At 45.4% G+C, this 25,874-nt stretch overlaps 3 protein-coding genes across 3 annotated transcripts in view; 1 reads left to right on the forward strand and 2 right to left on the reverse strand.

Moving 5' to 3' along the window:
- Positions 1-3,879, forward strand: part of LOC119382676 (phosphoribosylformylglycinamidine synthase-like) — a 32,912-nt gene extending 29,033 nt beyond the window's left edge. The window contains exon 22 of the mRNA XM_049412810.1: positions 3,557-3,879. Within this exon, the coding sequence (XP_049268767.1) occupies positions 3,557-3,879 (323 nt within the window). The remainder of the gene's footprint in view (positions 1-3,556) is intronic.
- Positions 3,880-6,888: 3,009 nt separating this feature from the next.
- Positions 6,889-9,756, reverse strand: LOC119382675 (beta-1,4-mannosyltransferase egh). Its single transcript, XM_037650472.2, has 2 exons — positions 9,600-9,756; positions 6,889-9,039 (listed from the first exon to the last, which is right to left on the reverse strand). The coding sequence occupies exon 2, from the start codon at positions 9,002-9,004 to the stop codon at positions 7,625-7,627; it is 1,380 nt and encodes a 459-aa protein (XP_037506400.1). The 5' UTR covers positions 9,005-9,039; positions 9,600-9,756; the 3' UTR covers positions 6,889-7,624.
- Positions 9,757-15,398: 5,642 nt separating this feature from the next.
- LOC119382677 (E3 ubiquitin-protein ligase SH3RF3-like) overlaps positions 15,399-25,874 on the reverse strand; it is a 62,606-nt gene continuing 52,130 nt past the window's right edge. The window contains exon 17 of the mRNA XM_049412288.1: positions 15,399-22,941. Coding sequence (XP_049268245.1) covers positions 22,773-22,941 — 169 coding nt within the window. The 3' untranslated portion in view covers positions 15,399-22,772. The remainder of the gene's footprint in view (positions 22,942-25,874) is intronic.

Genomic DNA, 25,874 nt, shown 5'->3' on the forward strand with positions numbered 1-25,874 from the left:
ACACCCTGTCTTTTTAGAATGAATACTTACCAACTAGCTCAGCTCTCTGTTATTCTAAGTTGCATGAGAAGCAGTCCTTTTGAGCCTGCACATATTCAATAACTATAAAATGGTGCGATTAAAAAAGAGAGTTGATTTGCTTTTGCAAAAAGATCAATTCAGGCGTTGTACGATGTCGCTGGCATGCGGGGTGGATGAAGACGACGAGGCAGCAGGAGCGATTTCATAGGTGACGGGAGTCACCGCACGAAGCACTCGGTATGGCCCTGTGTACCGAGAGAGCAGTTTGTCGGACAGGCCAACGTGACACAGCTGAAAAGTGTACGTCGCGGTGTCGTTGATCATACCGACGGCGTTGGTTCTCTTGGGAGGTCAGAAGGCTACGAGCGGCTTCGCGTGCATGAGCGGCCCGGCTGATAGCGTCCAGGGCGTATTCAAGCTGCTGGCAACGCTGTATCGACAATGTGGGTTCTGGGGAGTAACCAGTGTCAGCAAATTGTAGGCAAATGTCACGTACGGTAGAGCAAGGTCCCAGTAGTGGTCTGAGGAGACATACTTTGAGCATGTCGGTTAGGGTTCGATTCAGACGCTCCGTGAGGCTTCGTTTGCGGATGGTACGACGTAGTGAAAAACGCAGGATATGAATAGAAATGTGCGGCCACGGTCTGTGAGCAGCTGGCGTGGAGCAAAGATCACGTCGCGCAGAAGGAAATCGGCGACATCTGTGGCGCAACTTGTTGGAAGAGCTCGTGTGATGGCGTAGCGTGTGGCGTATCTGTGGCCACAGCTAGTTGCCAGCTAGGTCCAAGCCGACGCGAAAGAAGGGTTCAGACGAAATGTCGATGAAGGCACCCAGCCGGAAGCGTCGACGGTGTTTTGCGGCGTTGATTTCTCACACGCCGCGACGTATCGTCGGACGGAGCGTGCGAGACCTGGCCAATAGAAGCGACGGCGGATTCGGTCGTATGTGCGGGACACACCAAGCCGGCAGTTGGAATGTCGTGAAGTTCGTGGAGTACAGCCGAGCGGACAACAAGCAGCAGAAATGGTCCGTCTGGATGAAAGTTGTGGCGGTATAGTGTACCATTCTGGAGTACGAACGAGCGATGAGATCGGTCCGAAGGTGAGGACTCGAGGCACTCGATGATAGCCCGTAAGGATGCATCACGGCGTTGCTCGTCGGCTATGTGGGTCAGTTGGGAAACGGTGCACACGCAAGCGTCCGTGTCAGGGACGGTGCGCGACTCGCCATAGCGAGATAGGCAGTCGGCGTCCTGATGCAGGCGTCCAGACTACGTCACTGCATGTACTCTTGCAGTCGCAGAGCCCAGCGACCAAGTCGTGTTCCCTTAATGATGAAAGCCAGCAGAGCGCGTGGTGGTCGGTGACTACGGAGAAGTGAGTGCCATATAATATGGACGGAACTTGGAGACCGCCCACACAAGAGCAAGGCATTCTCGTTCGGTGATCGAATAGTTGCGCTCTGCAGGTGTAAGGAGGCGACTAGCGTAGGCGATAACGCGGTCGTGTCCCTGCTGACGTTGGGCGAGGACGGCTCCGATCCCGTGACCACTATCAGTTCGGACCTCAGTCGGGGCGGATGGGTCAAAGTGGGCCAATATAGGTGGCGTCGTCAAAATTGTGATGAGGCGAGAGAAATATTATCACGTGAGAAGCTACTGGTAATATTTGAAGTTTTTCTGGAAATCGTTGCTAGCTACACTTCCTGACAACTTGAGGAAGGCTCTACCTGTTTAACTGACACAGCTGTCAAGCGGCAACTAACGTAGCAAATAAATTACGCTCACCTTGTCAGCAACAGCTGGCAGTGTACTTTGAGAGTTGAATAGCTATGCAAAAAAAGTAAACCCATAATGGAAATACAATTAAGAGGGCTGATAAGAGGTGTAGACATTTTATGTGACTTGGCATGCATAAAAAATTCATACGCACTGCAGAAGTCTGGCTAACGCATACAAAGGTCACGCACACTTGCCGCACTACTGCCTAACGTGCCAATGTTTTCATTAAGCATTGACTGTTTTCATCTCTACCAACTGCAACATGTCCCCTGACATATTTAAAAACTAGTCAATTAATGTTAATCAGAATCATAATAATAGTGATTATCAAGCAATTTCTGATTGAGTCCTTACTAAAACAGTCACTGTCACACAAGGTGAGGGTCTACTAATCACGTAACCAGCTGAACAGCTAAAGCACACATGCCTCCACAACCTGTCGTTCAGACATTCTGCACGGCAGCTTCCAGATTTATCTGTGAACGTAAAGGTGCCTGTATGATCTATACATAAAGCATTCTCTGCAGCATAAAGATCTGCATAATCAGCATCCTGCTGTAAAATTTTTCTTATGCTAAGCCTGTCAGTATGGTGTATCATCCCATTTCCTTTTGGATGTTCTCACTCCCTCAGTCTGCTTTTCATTGTAAAGTAGCACAGGTTACATGGCCACTTGAACAGATTATGGGCCCAGCTGGCTCCATAAGTGTGTGACAGTTTGACAGGCAAGCTTTTTCCTACCGGCAGCTGCTGTATAGCACAATGCAGTGACATAAAATGTACCTGTACATGACACCAATACAAATGGCATATATAGTTGCACACTTCACATTCCCAACTGAAGAGCTAGAGTAGAACTGTATTTCCTGTGATCTTTTTCTTGCTTGATGGCAGCTATATGGTACTCTGCTCCCAGATTAAAGTACCTGTACATAACACACATAGTATCATATCTCTGTCACACCAGTCCTTTGTTTTCAAGCCTAAAAATTATAAAAATGGAATTTTTGTACCTATGTAGGCTTTGTCACTTATACAGAATTGAAAAAATGAAGAATGACAACACGCTAACCAATCTGGCTTCCTTAAAACGTCACATCTCCTTTTATAATGGATGTCAACTAGAACACTGGAACGTTAACACTAGTAGAACTACCCACGGCGACCAAATTCTGCAGTTTTCTATACCAAGACTATGGAAAAAGAATATAACCTAAATATATCTGTTCTGCTTTACGACACAAAAGTGCTTTGCATTTTTGATATACTAGTCCAACCTCTACAAAACAAATGGAGTCAATGCACCATAGCTACCATGCAAGTCAAAAGAAAAACTAAAAGTTTTTTTTTTTCAACTGGTTCTAGTGTTTCAGGAATAACAATAGCACACCACTCTTTCGCAGCAGTAGGTGTGCCAAATGAATCTCGTTTCACGTGTACAGGATTACCTACAGGATGCCATACATTTCTATGATTGTAAATACTTGTGTAAGAGGTTCATGTTCGTTTCATTAACCTTCTTTGTTATGCTTGTACAAATGTTTCTCTCTGTAATATTGTTTTTTTTAACCATAACTGCTTGTGCACACTATATTCAAATGTGTTAGTCTGTTTTATCTGCCCGCTATGAAGCTGTCTTGTGTATGAGGTGGCCAGGTTCACCTCAAGCTGCTATTTGCAGCTTTTATTGCCTGGTCATCCTTGCAACCCAATTGCAAATAAATTCAATTCACTCAATTCAATGTTCTTTGCAGGCCGATTTGAGTTCCGGCAGGATGCCCTACTAGAGCAAGTGGAGACACAGCAGTTGGTGGGTATGCGCTACGTAGACGATGCAGGCCACGCAACTGAGGAGTACCCGCTCAACCCGAATGGAAGCCCACGGGGCATCGCTGCTCTCTGCTCGGACGATGGCCGACATCTGGCTATCATGCCCCATCCCGAGCGCTGTTCCCTTCCTTGGCAGTGGGCTTACGTGCCACAGCAATGGCAGGGGGGCCAAGGATTCCGCACCTCGCCGTGGGCCAAGCTCTTTGCGAATGCTTACGACTGGTGCATCAAGACAAAGGCTCACTAGTGTGTAGTGCGCGTACATGCGGCAGTTCTGCCACTCGCAGAGACACGTAATTCTCAGGGCAGCTTACACACACACAGGAGTGCCAAGCCATTTTGAAAATAACACCTCGCATCTCTGCCGCTATTTTTTTCTTTTATGAAACTTGAGGCACTCTAATATTCATTGTATTTTTTATTCAATACTACTCAAGGGCATTTACAAACTTTCCGGCATTTATCTCTGCTGCTTTTCCCCACTGTTATTCTGCAGTGGCAAAACTACCCCGAGAAACTGCAAAGGGGAGGTTATGCTCGCTCTAGCTTTGTGTTGCTCACATTACAATAGAGGTCTTGAATCTTAATTTTTCTTTTTGTTGAGGTCACAAAACATAATGCTAATCTCAGCCCTGCAGTACATTTGTGTGGCATTCATTTTTGGATTCAGTATTTCTTTGTCCAGAAGTCTAAAAATATGATGCAGACATTATTTTGCAAAGGATGGCTGAATGCTGCTTTCGACCGAGTAGCGCATGTTTTATTCTTAAGTGAAGCATTATTTTCTTTCAATGCAAACAGCTCTAGGCAGTAAATTCATTGAAAAGTGGCACGCCACAGCTGCTTACATAGCATTCACACTTCAGCTGTTTTCTTTAACGCAAGAAAGAACATTATTCAATAACCCCTTACAGTTGCTGCAAAATAAGTTGTGTTCATTGCTGACTGAAATAACACATCTAAAATCAGAGTGGTCTTTCACAATCCTAACTGCTGCCATGAGTAGTTTGAATTCTTATGACACAGCCTGCAATGTACAAATAAATAAATAGCTAGTGTTAAAGTTACAGTGGATGTCCAGATGCAGGAAATTGTGTTTATAGGTTTGCTACGTCAACAATTGTTGCTTTAGTGCCATGACTAGCAGATGCAATATTGGGCCACAAAGTGCTCTCAGCATGTAACTCAGTGGTGCCTTTGAAGATTGGTGTCCGATTCTCAAATGTTGAAAGCAGTGGTTGCACATAATATGCAAGTGAAAATAAAGTTGTTTGTGAAAGAGTGCTTTGCAATTTTGATATACTAGTCCAACCTCTACAAAACAAATGGAGTCAATGCACCATAGCTACCATGCAAGTCAAAAGAAAAACTAAAAGTTTTTTTTTTTTTCTATTGGTTCTAGTGTTTCAGGAATAACAATAGCACACCACTCTTTCGCAGCAGTAGGTGTGCCAAATGAATCTCGTTTCGCGTGTACAGGATTACCTACAGTTAGAGGAAATTCACCAGCATTCAAGCTCCCCACCATAACATTTCTACTTCGCAAGGAAATGTATCTAATACACCTAGTTCTTTCAGCTCACTTCTTTCCCATTCATATATCGTACATCAGCTGGCCAAGCAAGTTTATTTTTTTTTTGTGGCTAGCCTGAAGGTAGAAGGTGTGCATAATATTGATTGTCAACAACTGCTAGAAAACCTTCGAGGACGCTTGAGCTTCGCCTTCAAGAGTAGAAACGAAATAGCATAATTGGTGCACGTAACATTGGCCATTTTAAGCTACCCTAGAATGGCTAGCGCAAAGTAAAGTTGCCAACTGCCTAATACGCCATAATTCACCATTCTAAGAATTGGTGATGAACTCACTACGTGTCCACGAGGCAATACACACACGAAAACAGCTGCACACTTTATTAATGCTGTTGCTGATAGCGATTAATTATGCCTGAGCACTTTAATGGGTGTGCCTCAAAACCAACGACTCAATGCACAATTCATAAGGCGTGACACCTGGTGCGATTCCACACTTCTGCCACACATTACATGTGTTAACATGACTCCTCGCACTATATAACACAATGTACAGCGTTTTTTTCCGAAAGAGTTACAAGCACTGGGGTAGCTCTGCGGTAGAACGCTTGCTTGCCATGCAGCAGGCCTGGGTTCGATTCTGGCTCGGACCCATGATTTTTATTATTTGCATGCATTGCGATTTTTCACTGACAACCAACGATGCTGACACAGACACCAGAATTTCTGAAAAACGAGCTCTTTAACGCTATCACATTAACAATTGTGGCTTCTCTTGCCAGCTACAGTATGTAGTATGCGTATGTGCCAAAAAGCTAAGGCATACACACAGTTTAGAACACTTAAATTAGTGCTACACTATATAAACTGCAACACCTTCACTTTTATTTCTGGATAATCTCTCTATTGTTCATACATCAGCATAGAGCCTTAAATATGACAGATGTGTAAAATACTGATTCAACCTAGGTAGTTAGTAAATAGTATTTTTAGCACAGAACAATAAACAAAATGCAGACCCAACACTCTTGCCCATAGTTCAGAGTTTGTCAGGTCCTGTTAATGAGATGCCAGCATTAACTTCGTGCGAGATTTCTCTACGCTGAGCAGAGAGACTATGGTGTTCCAATACACACCGCTCTCCCTTCCATGCAGGTTTTTGAGACACCCTGTATATGCCCCATCTGACATTGTACTCTCTTGAAAAGTCACTTGGGCATTGTTTCATCTCCATTATCAGTTCCTCTTCAAGAATTTCTACACAGACTCGTATGGTATCACATCCACTCCAGTGTGTTGGTTTGAAGAAAACGCGTTGCAGAGCTCCTTTAATGTAAACCTCTCTTCAACCAAAGAACAGCACTTCTGAACGGCAGCTTGTAACAGCAGCAAAATGGTGCCAGATAACTCAAATGTTCTCTGGCACTGTTTCGCTGCTAATGACTTGCCCAACATTGTTTTTGCAATTACTTCTGTGCCAAGGATAGGTAGACTCTTGCTGAATAATTACAGAAATAAGGATGATATAACAGGAGAAAGCATAGAAAATGTGCCTTGTGCTGCTTCCTATCTCGTCTTAAAAATATATCCTTTGCATTCTGTGTCTTGAAATTGGTTATGATATGCATACAGTATGAAACACTTGGCTGCTTACTTTTTTCTCTGTACATGGCATTGTAGGTGGTCGTAGCATGTACTACCAGTGTTTAAAGAAAGGCTGCGACAATACGCTCCAGGCATTTATTTGCAAAACTTCAGCGAAGTTTTGATATACATAGAACACCCAGTCATCTAATGTAGCAACCAGGCTAGCAACCACACAATGGCTAAAGAAAACAAAACTCTGCTCAGTAGTGCCATCTTGAGTACTTGAGCAAAAAAACAAATCTCTCAGCTTGCACGCAAACGGGCCGGCCAGCTGTGCGATGCATTCCGACTATAGTGCAACAACTACCGTGAACTTGAATGCCCAGAAATTGGCCACAGGTAGAAATCCCTACATAGGTCTCAGTGCACCCTACTCTTCTCTCTATAAAACCTCCCTGCATCATGGTGCTCAGATCAGCTCATCCTAAACTGGTAAACATTTTTGTGCCATTCCTGGAGTGCAAGATCTTACGCATGCAATAAGTTGGCTGCTTGTGCTTTGTTCTATCACGCATGCTTCTTTGGACAGGACACAGTCCTTTTTTTTTTGTCGTTCTTGCTTATTTTAAACTCAAGCCGTGCATAGGCTGGCCAGCCAGCCCAGCATCTTTGGCGCCTGCTTTTAGTGCTGTGGATGCCAATGTAGCATGGCTTGTTGCACTTACACGCAATCCTAGTCGAGACGACACTAAAAGCGGCATATAACAAATAACTTAGTGCACGAAAACAATCATTCTTAGATTAGTAAAAAAAAAAAGCAACAAGGAGGCTCACAACACGTGAACAAGCACGATAGACCAGGTCATCTGGAAAGCTCATACATTGATGGGGCGTTCGAGCTGCTTTGAAACTACATAGAAGCGATGCTTCTTGCCAAAGCATCCCCAGAGGACTGCCACATTCTCGATGGCCACATTGAAAGGTATGGTGGACAGAGCTCCCAGCAGACAGAGAAAGAAGCGCACAGGTCCCATGCGGTACAAGCTGAAGGACTTGATGACACCAAAGATGTACATGTACAAATTCATGGCCCCGACGAAGGCACACAGGAAGTTGAGCACCGCGGGGCAGGGGATGGGCCAAAAGGCTGCAAGGACAAGGTTGGACGTGCTCAGTGGAATCGTTGCCCATGAATAGAGAGCGAGGGCCAGGAACAACTTGTGGCGCAAGGGAATGGCACTGCTGTGAACCACAAGAAAGATGCCTTGCAGCCAGCGCTTGCGCTGCTGCAGGAAATCCCAGAAGGAAAAGGGGCTCTTCTCCCACATTTCGCCAGGAATGAAGTCAAAGGTGTAGCCCTCACGGTATGCCACCATGCTGAAGAAGCAGTCCTCAGCAATGGAGCCATCCGGGCCGTGGTCAAAAGACACCTTGCGCTCGGCACCAGCCCGTGTCACAACGTATGAGCCTTTCCAGCTAAACAGGGGCCTGTGGAAGGCCCAGAACTGGAAGCGCAGCTTACCCATGTCGTCAGCTACACGGAAGCTGTCGGCAAGGGTAGTAACCCAGTTGACCACGCGTTCATTGGCATACGTGATGAGGCCTTGACCAAAGGCATGCTTGCCATCCAGGGCAAAGTTGAGGATACCTCGTACAGAGTCCTCTGTCATTAGGGTCTCCTCGTCTAAGTGCACAATCCAGTCGTCATCACCCAGGATGCTTACGTCGTCTTCGAGGCAGTACTGCAGGGCCCGTGCCTTGAACAGGGCACCACTCTTGGGCCGGTAGGAGGACGGCACCACCACTTCACGAATGCGGGGGTGTTTGGCCAGTCCGAGGGGCTTGTCTGTGACGATTTCCACGATGAAGTTCTCCAAACCAACTTCAGCACAGGTTTCAATGTTCCGCGCTACGTTGGTCCGCACGAGGTCTGGGTAGTCGCCCCGCGTAACAACGCGTATGCAGATGAAGGGTGCCAGCAGGGGCGAACCTTTGAGGCGCACTTTCTCTGGAAAAGCGTTGTACAGCAGCAAGCCTAAGCAGTTGCAAATGCACTGGGGCAGCGCTAACACCGTCAGTAACCGCATCAGGTACAGCACGATTGTCAAGGGCCAGCCATACTGCTCCACGGGATCCAGATCGTCGTAGCTGAACTTCCAGAGGTGGATGCCTCCCGTGAACACCTCGAAGACCAGTATTAGTCCCACGCAGAGGCAGCAGTGCAGCAAGTGCTTGGCACGACTGCTCAGCTGCATCTTGGCCAGTCGGGCTGCCACCAGTCGGCTGCGATCTGCGACATGTGCAACTTTAGTAATAGGAACCAACCGGAACAACACGACAGTGTTTCGACAGGCGCGCTTCCAATGCAGTAACCTTGATTTCGACATTATCCCGTGGAAGCTTGTTTACGTGCAGACAAAGGTAAGTGCTCGAGTGCCCCCAAAGCTGCACTACGAAGCATCTTTGCTCCACGCAAAAGGTTCCGAGCAAACAGCTGAGTGTTGCAAGCCTCACGCCGTAATCTTTTTGGGGGACGACACTATCCTGCAGCGCAAACTGAAGTCGGACACCGGAGTTTCCTCTTACGTGAGCAAAGCCAAGGTCTACCGTGGGGGTCGGTTTAGGTGAAAGCGAAGCGGCGTAAGACAAACTGCTGATCTTACCAAATCGGTCATTTATGAGAAGAACTGTGTGAAGGAAAACGACTCGATCATTGCACCAAAACGCGGCAAAGGCGTGTTGGATGGGCGTTACCCTTCAAGCGATAGCGAAGTTCGATATAACTAAAGCTCAAAGAAGTTTCAAGAATATAACGTCGGACATTACATGTTCACGCGAATGTGTACTTACAAAGGACGACTGCGGCGACTAGACGCTGAGGCCAGCCCTGGGGATTTGGTTAAGTTGACGAGCGTTGAGCAGCCATGGCTGGCCGGCCCGCAAGGCTTCACGGGCCAGGGGAGGAGGACAGGAGATATGAGGGAAAGCGTGAAGGGGAAGGGAAAAATTTGATGCAAAACTTGATACCTAATGATGATAATGAAACAGTAATACGTCTAACGTGTAAATCACGGCGTGAATGTTCGTTATTGTTGTCCTATAACGTTCTATACGCTTTCAGAGCACTGATTCAACGTTGCGAGGTCGTTTGAAAAAGGAAGTGGAACTAGTGTTACAGGAAAGCGGCGGCAACGGCGGCAATTCCTGTATGTGATGAATACTACTGCTGGTGTGATTCATCGCGTTGCTTACTCGGCCACTCGGCTACTTGACCCCCGCCAACGTGTCCGTAAGGTTGTAGCGTGCACTGTTGCGATAGCGAATTTTCTCACTGTTCGGACGGAACGTTTGTAGCCTGCGCTCTTTGTGCGTACGCGGTCCGATGCCATGAACGTGACGGATCACTGAGCTGTTTCTGTGACGTGTTACTGGTAGTAGCATGGGTAGTAGTACATTTACACCGCTTTTCTTCCATATCGTGGGCTTAGTGTTCTTGTGTGTGCTACACGTGCTCATTACCTTAGAATGTGTCATGTTAAACCAGCAGCTAGTTTCAAGAGAGAGATGAAGAGGAAAGGCAGGGAAGTTGACCAGACGCTAGTATCCCGTTTGCTACACTGCGCTGGGGTGGGGAAGTGGGGGTCGGAAAGAAGGATATAAAAAAAGGAAAATACTTTGCTTCAAAAACTGCGTCGCATGATGCGACATGAGCCGCCCGTCGTTGATGTTCTGAGTATTATAACCAAGGTTCATAGGTCAAGCACTGGTCAGACGTGGTGGACTATAGTGGTAGTGGTCAAGCATTGGTCAGTAGTACGTGCTGCTAATGGTCAAGCAGTGGTCAGTAGTACGTGTAAGTGCACGTCAAGCACTGGTCAGTGGTGGTGGTCAAGCATTGGTTAGCAGTGATAGTGGTCAAGCACTGGTCAGCGGAGGTATAGTACGTCGTCTTGCAATCACTGGTCAGTTGTGATAGTAAAGTGTTGGTCAGTACTGGTAGTGGTCAAGCATTGGTCAGCGGTAGTACTGGTCAAGCACTGGTGGTCAGTAGTGGTCATGCAAGCATTTGTCAGTTGTGATAGTAGCGTGTTGGTCAGGGGTAATGGTGGTCAAGCATTGGTCAGTACTGGTTATGGTCAATCATTGGCCAGTAGTGTTAATGGGCAAGCACTGGTCAGTAGAGGTCATGCAACTACTGTGAGTGGTGGGTGGTAGTGGTCGAGCACAATGCGGCCTCCAGCCTTCTCCAGCCACACGTATCATTCACGGCTTAGGCATACAATGACAATCCCCAATCAGGGATTTTGAAATGTAAGGTGACAAAGAGAGAGTCATACACACTCTCACAGAAACTTCGTGTATGACTCTCCCTTTGTCCACTGTCGTCGCGCCACTTCGAAATATGTCAAACCAACGTCATAACAGATGTCGCATTCTCAGGAAAGGTGCAGAGGAATTATTTGCAGCCCGAGAGCATTAAAGGAGATTGAATGTTCTATTCAGATAGAATCTGCACTGAACAACACTCACTCATATCCGTACTTGTAGCCAGTCAACTTTCTTAGTGCTAGACCTGCTATAAGACACCATGAAGAAAAATTGGAATAAAAAAAATAAACCAGTTCAAAAAAGTAACATGATGAGCATTCCGACTCCTTCCAGTGGTTTTTTTTTTTTTTTTTTTTTTTGCAGTATGGCAATGCATCAGTACCACAGTATTGCCTATATGCTTACTTTTAACTTTTACAGTGGAAAACTAATGGTAAGCATGCGATTTAAAAATTTCATTCAATGAATGGAACTCGTCCAGTTTTCCTCATGATGTGTTATCGTTTCAGCCTCACAAAAACTGTGCAACATTGCATAACCTATGCATTTGAGAGAGGCAGCTGTGAAAGCCATAACTGTACTATTAATTGTGAGCAGCACCAAACCATCTTGTTAAATTACAGCATCTGCAATATACTGAAGTTTCCACAAACTGTTGCAACACTGCTATCAGCATTATTTGCATGCATTGTTCACTCCATGTCATCTGCCATGATTATGTGAAATACTAGAATAAAAGTTTTATGGATGTATAACAGTGAAACTTTTTAAAGCAAGGATAAACTCAAGGCATAGTTCTAGTTTCAAGTCAATGTTTGTCTGTTTCTTTAGTTTTGACCACATTCAAGAAAAGTCTTGCAGTTACACTTTTAATCATACATAACAAATCTTAACCAAACCTTTGACATTACTAAATGTTACTTTCAGAAAGAGCACATGCACTCTGAATTGTTGGCTTCCATTTGAGCTTGGCAGCAGCCGAAGTGCCATCCTGAAAAAATAGTTTTTTGCACATTTGAACTTCCAATGTACCACAACATAGAAAGTTGTAGGAACAAAAGTCATTGCCTTACGTATACAGTTCTAAATCATATCTCACTAAACAGCGAAGAAAATGGTTTTGTGCTTCTTCATAATCGGAGAAAGAGGGGTAATCTTCGATAGAAACAGCAGGAAACATGCAGGCTTTGCAGAGAATGCTTGCTTTACAGACAGCCCCTCGCAATTGCACTTACCTTGCTGTAATCAGGCATTGACACACACACATTGCTCTGTACATGGCAACAATTTTATTTTAACATTGTGAATGTAAAACATACCAACAGCTAGCTGTCCAGTGAACACCTGCCAAGATGGGTGTACGACATGGCATCGCCAGTGTGATCACAACCGTACCTGTGACTCGTGAAACGGCACACACTCTAGACTTCCTTCAAGGAGTTGGTGTGCCTGAGTGCAAGAATGGGATTTGCAGCTAACAGTGTTCAACACTGGGGAGGGGTTAAAAAAAAAAGGAAGTAGGAAGAACTTTTGAGCCCTCATAGCTACAAGGTAAAGAATAAACAACAATTATGGAATGCAAAACTGTGACATGAAATGTGCTGACGTAATGTTTCGTTTGGCACCTTCGTGCATCAGCTGCCCCTTGCACTGTGTATGTGTCTATGTATGCCTATCATTCGTCATCAACTTCGGCACCACGCAATCTATACATTACTAGCTCGCAAAAGTATGGATGCCAACAGGACAAAATGAGAATATTATATTAGTTTTTCCTTGTAAACAGCGTTGAATATATTACAACTAGATTTCGCTCACACGGCTTAGCAGCACAAAGGCAAGAGTACATGGGTACGCTTGGGGGAACATATGTACATGGTTATAAGAAACCAACAAAGTATCAGGGTGGGGGGGAATAAAAAGAGAGAAGAATAAATTATTTGCCAAACAACAAGAGTAGGGCAAAAAATAACAAATAAAGCAAACAGCATGACTCGTGGAAACTTGTTCATCGCAGTATGCAACATAAGCATTGCACTTGGTTACAGCTATGTACACATGCAAAATCTTGTCACCGACAAGTGCACTGCCCTTTGCTAGCAATAGATTACACCATTAGGAGAGAGAGAGAGAATGCTGTCTTTCTACCAAATATAAATAAAAAATGTGTCACTAACCTTGGTGAAAAAAAATTTCCTTTTAACTGCGCAATATTAGCTGCAAATCTCCTAAGAACACGAACCAATTCCTTAAAAGTGACACCTTCAAATCACTCACTTGGACTCCAACGCACTTTTGTCCTGTAATGGTGCTTTCATATCCAGTTTGTTCAAATATCCCGCTTTACTTTTGAAATGCACAAAAGCGAGAGACAAAAACCACATTCAACAAATTTCCTCAACTGATATGTGCCATCAAGAGCTGGCCAAAATAATGAAAGTACCCTCTGTCACTGGCGTAGCTCTTCGCAGCATTAAAGTTTCATTACAAGCTCATGTTCTGCCAGTTTTAATTCCAACTCCTCTCACTTCAGAATTGACTTTTGTTACTGTTCTACAATACCAACCCCATTTAAAAAAAGAAAGGAGGGAAAAAAAAACAATATTCAGGCTTTGGTAACGATAGTGAAGGCTTATGCTAGCTTCATCCAAAAAGTTTGCATGTTACAGAAATAACTCAAGTGCCACGCCTTTCCAAAAAAACACGCACATGATCCAGTATCGAACTCGCAATCTGACAGTATGTAGGAGCTCGGAATCACAGCTTCCTTCTTTTGCGCTTGAACAGAACAATCTCTCCTACGCAATGAACATCCTAAAATAAAATAAGGCAGTGTAAATGTGGCTACAAAATTTCATGGAAAAAACAAAACAAAAAACAATGATAAGCTTAGATGCAGCACTATAGCATTAAACACACCTCCACAAGCAAGGATACGAATGCCAGAAACTATAAAGGATTTTAGAACACTATCTAGAGGGAAATGTGGTGCTACAATCCTCATATATAAGGGACAGGAATGGCAAGATAAACTGGCACAATGTTCAGCTTGTTTTGAACGCAGTCTTAGCTTTTCGTAAATATGTTACACTTAAACCTCGATATAACGAAGACGGATATAACGAATTATCGGTTACAACAAAGTAAATGATAAATAGTCTTGTCATAGATACAGTGTTATGAATGCGCCTTTATAACGAATTTTCGGATATAACGAAGTTATTTTCGTGTCAGATGTGACTTTTTTATAATGAGGCTACAGCAATTATAACTTAGCGTTCGCTCATATAAAGAAGGAAATGGTGGGGAACGAATATGCATGACTGACACTGCTACACATTTGGTACAAACGTCCCATCTTTCCTTCAATTTGCAAAAACGTTCAGCATTTCGTATCACTTTCGCCAAAGCATTTCGCTCTTCTGTGTTCCCCATTGTTTGTCTTCCCCGCATGACCATTGCATTTCCTTACGTTTTGTTCACACACTTAACACGTACGATAATGGCATTGCATTTGAATAATAATTTGCCTACAGCCATGAAACAGAACCAGCACCAGACATACTGCTTTAGTAGAGAAGTGAACTATCACGGCAGATGCAACTTTAGTCAGCACACCTGTCTACATTTTCAGAACGATGACAATCTGATGTTGCTGAATTCCTGCCGCACTCATGAGATTACAGCACCACTTTTCCTTCTAGGTAATTTTAGGAGTCTTCAGAAACAAACAACTAAGGCACAACAACAGATTTTCTGGCCGACATTATAAATAAGCAAGACATTTTGACAAAATGTTCATACCACAGTGATAAAACAGCAATAAAAGAGAACAAGGCACTGAACATTAGTGACAACCCAAAAGCGTCTTAAAATGAGTACGAAGCATCTCGAGATTCAAGACTCCACTGTAAACATCACTGGAAACAAACATACAATTGTGACAGCACAGGAATGAGCGGTCGTAGTACACGACACTGAAAACAGGCCTGGCAGTAAACGCTTGGAAGCGGGGAAACAATAAATACAGCAAGTAAAGTCGACAGAAAGTACTGGTTCAATTGTTCTCTAATGGGTCATTCAAACACCAATTCTTGAAAGGTTATTTACACAGTACGCATTTACAAGCACCAGCATTTGGTCTGTGTATGTATGTGTGTGTGCCGAGTAAAAGGGCAATGTTAGGTGTATCTTCGAAGGAGACAGACTTAAAACGCCTCGAGATTCATCAACATTGTGACTGCTATGTACAGGGAAGGTTCTATGTTACAGAAACATTTTTTTTCCCCTTTTCAGCATAACCCTGAAGTCCTTCTACGGACAAAAAAAAAAAGTAAAGGAAAACTCGCGCTCTGCTTTTCAAGCTCCTTATTGCTCTCATCTTCGCATTCCACATGGAAGAAGACAACAGAGAGCACAAACTGTGCTTAGATTCTGCATTAAATGCAATATGGCATCACACATTGAGGGTTGAGAAGGTTGTCAGGGGACAACACTATATTCACTTCGTAGCAGCACGTGCTACTTCAGCTGGGTCATATATGTCAAGAAAATTGAGTTTACTGGTTAATTAAGCAGCCGGTGCACGAGCCCTCAAAAGGTTACTCTTGTAGACAACTCGAAAAATTCTGGAAGTCAGCTGTCCTGCGAAACTTAGCTGCAACACGCTCACCACCAAACCTATGTGTTGCTCATCAGAGTCAGCGATGGCATTCTCATTTCATTTAGGAAAAGTGCAGATGTGGATCCTGTTTTCAGTTAGGAGAGCTGCTGAGGGCAGCCAACTTCCAGATTTTTGGAAATTGATTATTGTAAAACCTGGCTTCCCTTCGGTGCCATTTGTAAACCTAAACTGCAATGTGCGCACTTTTCAAACAGGCAGATACGTGTAGAAGTCACTGTGCACAACTTTCGTGAGGCAGCTTAAGTTTCCTGTGACCATCAAGTATTGACATTCATGGTCTGCATTTTGTCATTATTATTTCAGTGACAGCAAGCGTCTTCACTCAACACGAGAGGCTTTCTGTTTCGGACAATGCCTTATGTTGCCGAAAATGGGAAAGAAAATGGAAGAAAAGTTTCTTTAGCTAGCCAAAGAAGTGGTACCATTCATATGAGCAAAGCACAACACTACACTGGCTGCTGGGACCAGTAATGTTGACACTTGGGTGATTTGCGTTTATGAGAACATTCCACCTTAAACACATTAAAAATCACTTGACAACAAACTGAAAATTCTGATACCATCACACTCACTATGGTTATTGCAACCAGACAATTCATGCAAAAGTGGCACTGACTGAGTTGTTGACCGCTCCTGTGCAGCTTTGGGATATGTGCTTGCCATTTAAATAATAGTATGGCCTTTCATTGCCAAGTGGAAAATGCCGGCCGCCAGCATTTGAAGAATGTGCAACAGTGAGCAACAATAAAGCTTGCAGTGCCAGATACACAGCCTCGATTCAGAAGATTGCGTCCAACTTTTTTTCAACTAATGTTTACCATGGATGCTCTCATCTTTTATAATTTCACTACCTACTATACACAGAGTGTGTGATACTCTATTTTTCGTCTCTTCCATACCCGATTTGACTAAAATTTTTGTGTGTTTTGCCTAGGTGTTATCGCGATGTAAAACCACACATATTTTTTTTTTGGTTCTGTCTTCTTTGAGCATAATTACCAGGCGCAGACCAAACGGTCAAAAGAGTCGTTTTCTTTCAGCACCATGGCACAACCAACCGAGATGAAGCTCTTGGCAACCATAACAAAGCAGCCCAGACAATAAAAATATTGATCTCCAATCACCGCATTGATAACGTGGAACACCAAGTGCCTCTGCACAGCCCTGACACAGAGAAATGCAATGAAATATATAGGAACAGGTAACATTGCTCATTTGGTAATACAAGAGCGAGTGAGCAAGCAATGCACGAGCTTTGTAGACGTGACTACACAAAAGGTTTCTTGAATGAACAGAAAACCATCAAACAAATGCTTGTGCAGGAAAAGAAGTAGACAGGAGAGCTGGACCACTACTTTCCACCCACTTCTCTATTTGTGCAGAGCCAGACGCACACAATCATCGTTCGACCCATCCAATTAACTGTCACAGCATCGGCTTTGTCAGAACAGAGTGTTCCTTCATAAGCTTCTTCCTCAAAAATGAGACGCCAGCGATGCGGCCGACGCCAAGTGTGTTCTGTTCTTGAGAAAAAACCGACTATAGTTGACAACAACCTAAGAAAAAAATGTAAGCTTTGCCCACAGAACCGTGGCACAGCTACCCTTCATCTGTGGAAGACAGTTGCACTAGCTGATTTCCGCTCGAACCGCAAGTACTTATTCTCAGCTATTGTACATACCATGCATATCAATTAGTTAAAGATTCGTCGTTACTACCTAAAACATCTGGCTTGGCTGAGCAGCAATGTCCGGGTTTCTGACGAAATTTATCAGGATGTTCCAAGTTTCTGACCTAAAACCAGCGACACAAATGTGGGTCTGTATGGGAAAGTCAACCATCTGAAACGCACTAAATGTCACCAAAATGAGCAAGTGCTATAGGGTGGAGCATTTGGGCAAATTCTCTGCAGAAGGCACAGCCATGGCTGTGATTGGAGCTGACATTTTTTTCTTACGTTGTATCCAACCATAGGAAGCACCCATTCCCAATGAATGCTGGTACCGTGACAGTAACGGGTCTGGCTGGAAGACAGTTGTGTGTATCTGGCATAAGCATCTGTTCACATATTTTACCTCTATTCACGAGTACGTACCAACGTAACTTGCATGAAACTCTACCGTTTTTAAAGTTCTTCGCTGTTTTGCTGCCTTGACAAGTTCAAACAAGACGATGGTGCAGTGCAGCAAATGTGTGGTAGAAACACCCAAAGATTAGAAAGATGGCATCGCTGCAGGGCAAACGACAAAATGACCAACATAGGCACCAATTCCAGCAACAATTTAAACTTGCAACAACTTGGAAAGCATGCATTTCGGCGTAAAAAAAGACGGTAAGAAGACGTTAATTCTCATCCCCTCATTTGCTCAAGTTTGATGATTCACTTCAAAAACGAGCAGTGCTAGAGAAGGAAAAAAATTTCAATTGCACGGCAACCCATTCAAGACTAAAATTTTAATAATTGTCAGGGTTTACCACAACATGAAACTGAAATTTCACCAAGGAATTCCAGAGATCAAGGACAAATGTTTTCAATGAACTAGTATTTTGTTAAGCTGGTATGGTTTTTTCAGCTCCAAATGGCAGAGGCTGTCATCCAGAACATAATGACAGTAGGGCATATACAGTAGAACCTCGTTGATACGTTTCCGAAAAAAACGCGGAAAATAAACGTATGATCCGGGAAAACGTACGATCCGAATCCAGTAAAAATTGAGGCTGACAAGCCCATATTGAGGTGCAAGAGCAAAAAACATTTATTTCTCAAAAAACATGGAGGGACTCTTCGATTTTCGAACTCCTGGCATCTCGCTGGCCGCCAGAGGTCAGCCAGCAAGTTCCGATCCTGACCGAAAATAACGTCGTGGTCACGCGTATTGAAATCCCGAGACAACCCGAATATTGCAAAATCGAACTCTGAGACAACCAGCGTAAACGTAAAGAAACGCTACCGCCATGTCAGCAGACGAAACTTTGCGCCGCATGAGCGTCGGTTCTTTCTGCATTGTCGCTTGGAAATATGGGGCTAGGTTTGCGAAGAGCAGAAGTGATCTTCTCGAACATACGCATTTGGGATACGATCACGTACGTTCGAAAGATCACGCGTGACTCGCCCCGTCCGTGAAGAAAACTGCCGCCCCTCTTAAAGGCTTAACAAGCTCAACTCTTCGCAGTGCACGTAACAATCGCGGTACAACACGATATGCGATATCTCGCGAGTGATAAGCGTCCCCGAAAGCGACAGCTGTTCGCGGCTATCGCATACTACGTCGCACACTCGCGCTGATCAGTTTGCGTTCTGTCTTAACTTGAGACATGCGCTGGTATGTTCGCCGCCACTAGTAATCGCACCATCTCGCACGGCGAAACGGGCTTTAAAAGATAACGCCTGGCGTAATGGCAACCGAAGGTGAAGTCCCCAAGCGCCCGCACTGCGATCTGTCGAGTCCTCACAAAGATGGCGGCGAGCGCACATCGTCTCGTTTTTGGCGTCTGATAACCAGAAACCTCCTACATATCTTCCAGAACAAATCTTTTCTGTCAGCTTCTGACGACCCGCTGGTAGGCAGAACTGCCCAGCCAGAGAAATACGAACGCCGACTGGAATTGCGCCGGGCGGAGCAACCCAAAAACGATTGCGCTCCGAGAGAAAAGTGTGCGGGAAATTATCGGCCATATTGACTAGGCACAATGGCGGCGTTGCTATGGTTACGGGTCGCGGCGTGTTGTGCAGCGGTGGCGATGCGGCAGCGGCATGTGTGTTTCCGCGGCAAGCCGTTCGAAGATTGTGACGGCCCGCGTCGCCGCGTGGGTGACAGAGAGCGGCGATCGAGCAATTCGGAAGAGATGCGGAGGGGACAATTGAGCAAATCAGAGAAAGCACGGAGGGGGGAAAGGCACTGCGGAGAAGCTGCCGTCGCTGAGAGGGCCTTTTTTTTGCACACCTGAATGAGAGTTTCTGAGTGGAAAACGTATCATACGACCCTAGTTTTCCGCGGTGCTGAACGTTGCTGCCGAATAATCGTATTTTCCGGGAACGTATTAACCGGAACATATTACACACAGCTGTATTGGGTTATTTTTAATTTTCGCGATTTCGAGCGTAGGAGCCGGGAAATCGTATCAAGCGGGAACGTATCAACGAGGTTCTACTGTATAGAACAGGATTTACAGCAATGTGGCAGTAATTAAAGGGAGCGACAACCAATTTTCATGGTACCCATTTTCTTCAGCGCAGTGGAAAGCTCACCGGTCAGAGTGCCTAATCACGGAATTGTAACGTGGAAAACGCCGCGAAACATTTGTAATCAGAATTTTTCCATCTGCGGCGAATATGAAGTCATTATACACACGAGACAACATATGCTGCAAACCGTGAGCGTGAGAGCGGTTCGTGTTCGAGCGCGGTGAGTTACTGCGCATGCGTGCACAGTCATGGGCACGTTCCAGTAAAAAGTAACAGTGTTACAGTTACAGTTACCTAAGCCAAAAAAGTAACTCTGTTACAATTACAGTTACAGAGTTTCCGAAAGTAACTTGTTACAGTTACAGTTACCGTGCAAAAGTAACGTCGTTACTTTTCCGTTACTGTATAAAATAATAGATCACAAATCAAATTATAGAATTTATTTAATAAGGGTTGCACGTCGTAAAACCCTAGACGAAGGACACATAAAAGGGGGCCCAACACCAGCAATCACTTTGAACGCCTCTTACTTGAAGTGGAAAACGTGGTTGATGTACTGGAACGACGGCAGTATATCCTGAGACGTTTATTAACTATACCCAGAAGTGCATGCGAAGAGCAGCGGGGAGTGCATCACGAGTGGTTACGACGTCCATTGTGTCTGCTCCATTATGTTTAAGGTCTGTCAGACTCTGTTCGGAGAGCTTCCGGTCCGCTGGGCATACAAACCGTTTTTAAGTCCCGTTATTATACCTTGGAACATGACAGCGTGTGTTCACGAAATCCTAAGACTGCACACCTGCGGATGATCATGGCAGTATCTAAAAGTGTGATGCGGGGATCGGCGAAACGGGCAGGAAATGATCAACGAGGCCTAAAGAACTCAAGCGGAATGTCGCTAAAGCAACCCATGCAACGCGTTCTAAGACCGAGCTTGTTGAGCACTGCTGGATGACAGGTCATAGCTTTGACCTAAACAATGCGACGACGCCGGTTTGTGAACGAAGGTGGGGAAAAAGCAACTCCTGGAATCGTGGTTCATTCGCCGCGGCTTGCAAAAACAGCCGCGGCCCCCCACTGGACATTTACAAGGACATGTGTGACTAGTGGACTAGTTGACCTCGGCTCATTTTTTTTTTTCTTTTTTAGGATGCCACCTGCATTGGGGGTGAAACGTCTGTCATTTTGTTAATAATTGTTGCATTAAGTCGGAGTAAACATTTTACACCAGTTACAAAGAAGTTTTAAAATATCGCTTCGCTAGTTCACGGAATTTCTGGCCTTGCCATTTCGCGTTCTGCTGTTTTCTAGCCACCTGTCAAACACGATTAGCTCGGAGCCTCAGACGAGGGAGACGATAAACATGGCATCCTAATGCTCCTCCACCTGTACACCAAGAACATAGCTAGATGCTCAAGTGACGAAAAGGATATATATGCTGAAAAAAAAAAAAAAACGGACGCGAACTTAGCAGGCTGTTCAGTTGAACCACGATTGATTTACATGTTGCGGTAATGACAGACCTCCAACCTCGGTCTTCTGCAGGGAAGATAATACGCTTAGTCACCTCCTCTTCTAAACTGCGAGGGGAGCCCTATTCTGGAAAGTTGAGGGGTGGAGAGGATATATGGTAAAGAAGAAAGTTCGAAAAAGTGTTGCTGTTGGATAATTTTTCATAAAGACAGAAGTAACTGTAACGGTATTTTCCGTTACAGTTACTGCGAAAAAAGTAACAGTGTTACAGTTACAAGTTCCTCTAACTTAAAAGTAACCAGTTACAGTTACAAGTTACTGAAAAAAGTAACTAGTTACCGGTAACACGTTACTAGTAACTAGTTACTGCCCAAGACTGTGCGTGCACTTCGCGCACATGCGCTGCAGCTCGACATGGTCCACTAGTGGCCGCGAAGGCAGCGCTGCTTCTCACCGTGCAGCTTCTTTTACCTCGTAAGCAGCACAGAACTGAGTGGGGCTGGATAATAATATACATGCTTTAACTTTGAGGACTAATTATGGCACTCATGACAGCATCAGACTAAAGTGATCGACTTCATAATATAGCTTCAAGGCTCTTCCGCTAGGCTGCGCGACATCGGTTTTTGTTACTTTTACACACAATTTAAAAATGTAAATCCTACTTGCAACGCGAGAGGGATGCTGGAATCGGTTACTATATTTTATGGTCTTTTCATTTATACCAGTTCAAATCCCACGTTCTGGCCAGTTGTCGGTCCCTTTAAAATGTACTCTGTCAGCACAGGAGGTAGGAGCCTGGATTTGCAACATCTCGGGATAGACAGAATCCTCTATTTTCACAGTGAATTGATTTTGCAGGTGACATCTAGTGTATGTCCGGGCACTCTTGTAGGCTGGTAGGGGCGTGCGAGTCTCATGGAATTTCACTGGTCAGCTTGGACCCAGCAAGTCCTTGGATATCAGGAATTTCAGGGTGAAGAACAAACTACTCTATGCCCGGCTATAATGGAAGGTACCATGTGTGGCCTGCAAAGGAAACACGAATTTGCGTTGTTTACATTCTTGCCATTATCGAAACACCGAACAGCGCTCCCCATACTTCCCAAAACAAAAAATCAGCTAAATCAGCCATTGCGCTGGTCGCTCCATGTTGGGCTTTACGGTTGTGCTGTTTTTCTAGAAAATTACGCACCGACTAGCCCAGCTCGGTACTGAAATGTCACCGGAAGACACCGGAAGATTTGTCGGTGGCTGCCCAGCCACCCATATTGGAATCTTGGCGTTTGTTGCGTGTGCCTAAGAAGTGAGACTGCAGAAAGACGAACAGAGGGGACGCAGGTGGGTTGCCTCAGAAGCTTTCAACAAAGCTGCCAGGGAAGAGTCCAGTTTTTCCTGTCCTCTGCAGGGTGCCTTTGAACCAGCCGTCTTCCCGCTTTTTGTGCACGTACACGACGTCTCCTTGCTTGAGCTCCAGCTCATACTCACTGTTTGGAGGGTAAGGCACGATGCAGCGAAACCTGCACAAATGAGGTTGCAGGTTTCACTTGCACTCGAACGTCAACGATATAGCGGACGAACACCGAGAATAAATGGCTTGCTGTTATAGCCTGCACTTGGGTTTACCAAAAGAGCAATGAAAAACACTTCTATGTACGATTAAACTTGTTACCATAGTTGAATATGCTCAACTTGTCCAGGTAGAACTCATTCAAAACTGCACTGCTCTTGGCAAGAACCAAAATAAATACAGGCAGAACATACGCAGGTTGTTGTCTATGAGTCTATGTATGTGCAAAAGCATCAGTGGATTTAGAATTACAGAAGGCAATGTTGTCGCTAAAGCAGCAAATAGCCAACATTTATCCACCACTTAGTCAACCCTAGCCAAAATTAGCCAGTGCAAACCAGCACTGGTAGTGTGCAAGTAAATACAGTAGGCCAGGACGCCAGTGCTCAATACTTACAATTTCTACTAGCCCACACTCGTTTACGTTTGGCCTACCCACTAACCTGTTCTTTAATACCACTGAATTGCCCTGTAATGGCTTTGACAAACCACATTTGCTTTCTAAATTATATTGGCATGTGGCATTTCAAGCCTTGCTATTCACAGGCCACATTACAGTTGTACGATAAAAGATATCCAATGACAAATAGGTGCAAGAGTACTGCGGAAATCCGCAAAAAGAAGAAAGCTTCACAAAAGGAGTAAATAGCCATCCATCTTAGAGGTAGCATGAACGGATAGAAGAATCCAATACAGTCGAGCCCGACTATATCGAACCCATTTGTATCAAATTATCCCGTATATCGAACAATTTCTAAACACGGTAAATTTACATTGAGAATATATAGCAAAAGTTACTATTACATCGAAGGAAAATAGCAACGACAACCGATATATCCAACTCCATGCGCCTCAAAAGTGCCCCGGCAAGTTGGCTTTTCCTCGCGGTGGAGGGGAAAACTGCCGGCGCCACCCTAGAAAATGTGGTTTAGACCCGGCTGTGCACGGGCGAACACCCCCCTACAAAAAATGATCCTGGCCTGCTCGCAGCGCTCACAGCCAATCAGAGGCCGTCGTGCTTTCCCCGAGGCGCGGAGGCAGCGAGGCGGTACAAGTGAGCGCCATTTTTTCTTTCTTTATGCTTGCGTGCCTGCTGCTGCCTCTTTTCCTCGAGTCCTCATTCAGCGTGGTCCGTGCTGGTGGTGTTGCCTGTTGGCGCTCTGTGAACTTTCTTGGCGCACTGTCGTCATGGCTTGTGCAAAGAGGCTGAATTTGCCCTTCACCGTGACACTCGAAATCATAAATCGAGTCGAGCGTGGTGAGAAGAAGTCAAGACGTCGCCACCGCATACGGATCGGCATTCAAAGAGTTCGTCAGTGCGAACAATGATGTCGCCATCATGGGCCAGCTACAAGATGAGGACTACGTTGCAGACGTCGTGCCGACCACGAGCCAAAGCGACAGCTATAAGGAAATTGATGATGGCCCGTTGCCTACATCCTCCAAGTGATTAGTGCACTTGCATTGGTTCGGCGCTATTGCGTGAATATGGAAGGCTGCTCCGACTCATTGGACAATGTGGAGGCGTGCGTGCTGTCGCAGGCAGCGAAGTCGTTGAAACAGAAGAAAATCCAGGACTATTTTGTTCCAAAGTAGGGCACGCAAGTAAGCCACCATATTAATAAAGTACTTTTCTCATTGGTATGTGCCTTTGTGTCATCAAATCCTATAGTGGGCCTATATCTAACTAATGAACGTTTTTTGGCGAGTTCGATATACCCAGGTTCGACTGTACTGGTTTGTCTAAAAAAATTTTGTGTTTGTCGGAACACTCGTGTTGGTCCATGGATCAGAGCCAGGACCAGCAATTTTTCCCGGGTGGTCTATCATATTGTCACGTTGTAGCAATGGTGAAAACAAACTGCAGAACAGGCAGGCACCTACCTGTTTATTAGATGACCCCCACGACACAAGTATGAAACCAAGTCCCTTGCCAAAAGCTGATCTACAGATAAGTATAGTTCCTTAATATTTGTTCACGCCTAATTGTACATTCGAGTGTAATGGCTTGGAATTAAACGATTCGCGCAAAGTAGCACCTCTTCCCCTTGTGGGGATTGAGGCTAGGCCGTCGCCATTGCGCGGGTTTTTCGCCTATTTCTGCCATCCTCATGTCCGATCATGTCGCTCCCCTCCTCCGCCGTCCTACGGCGCTGGGTGAGCGGGGGTGACGTTAACCCCCTCACCCCGGCGCCGGACCGCGACGGTGGCGCCACGTTCGAGTCTCGCGTGCTCGCGTCTCGCGAGACGTTGCGCGCGGCGGGGGAGTCAGACTCTCTCTGGACCTCGTAAGGTGAGCACGTCTTTTCTTTCCTGTCCGTCGGCTCCTTTGTTTGGGCTCGCTCGGACGGAGTTCGCCAACGGTGCCTTGCGCCAGCGGCGAGCGCTTACCTTACGTTGTCCGTTCCGAACGCTGGGCTGAAGAGCGGTGCGGTGCATTCGCGTGTGGTCTTACTACGCCGAAACCGTATCTATCGAAGCCAACGCGAGCGGAGTTTGCCCTTGCTCGAGCGATCGGGCCCTGTTTTGGTCGCTGATCGTGAGAGCACGCAGCATAGTCGCGAGGGAACGTTTCTCTCAGCGGCGTGTCGCCGTGAGCCCTTTTGCCCGCGGAGACGTGCTAGCGGCACCCTTTGTGTTGTACTTTCGCCCGTGGCGTGGTTAAGCCTGTTTTGCTTCTCCCGCCGCCTTTGGGAGCGGGCGTTGTAATGCGTTTTGTGGAGTTGCCGCAGGCAATAAAGTGTTGCGGATTTCGAGAGCAGTACTGTGTACTTGCCGCGTTACGCTCGGCGCCTTGTTTGCGCTCGAACGTGCGTGTGCAGCGGTGCGCTAGTTCACGCGAGGCGACGGCAGACGCGGCCCGGTGGCTCGCTAAGTCCGAAC

The sequence above is a fragment of the Rhipicephalus sanguineus genome, chromosome 2, assembly GCF_013339695.2.
Source record: "Rhipicephalus sanguineus isolate Rsan-2018 chromosome 2, BIME_Rsan_1.4, whole genome shotgun sequence".
Classification (NCBI taxonomy): Eukaryota; Metazoa; Arthropoda; class Arachnida; order Ixodida; family Ixodidae; genus Rhipicephalus; species Rhipicephalus sanguineus.

What these genes read in the sequence shown, in the direction of transcription:
- LOC119382675 (XM_037650472.2), bottom strand. Translation starts at nt 9,004, where the DNA reads ATGCAGCTGAGCAGTCGTGCCAAGCACTTGCTGCACTGCTGCCTCTGC.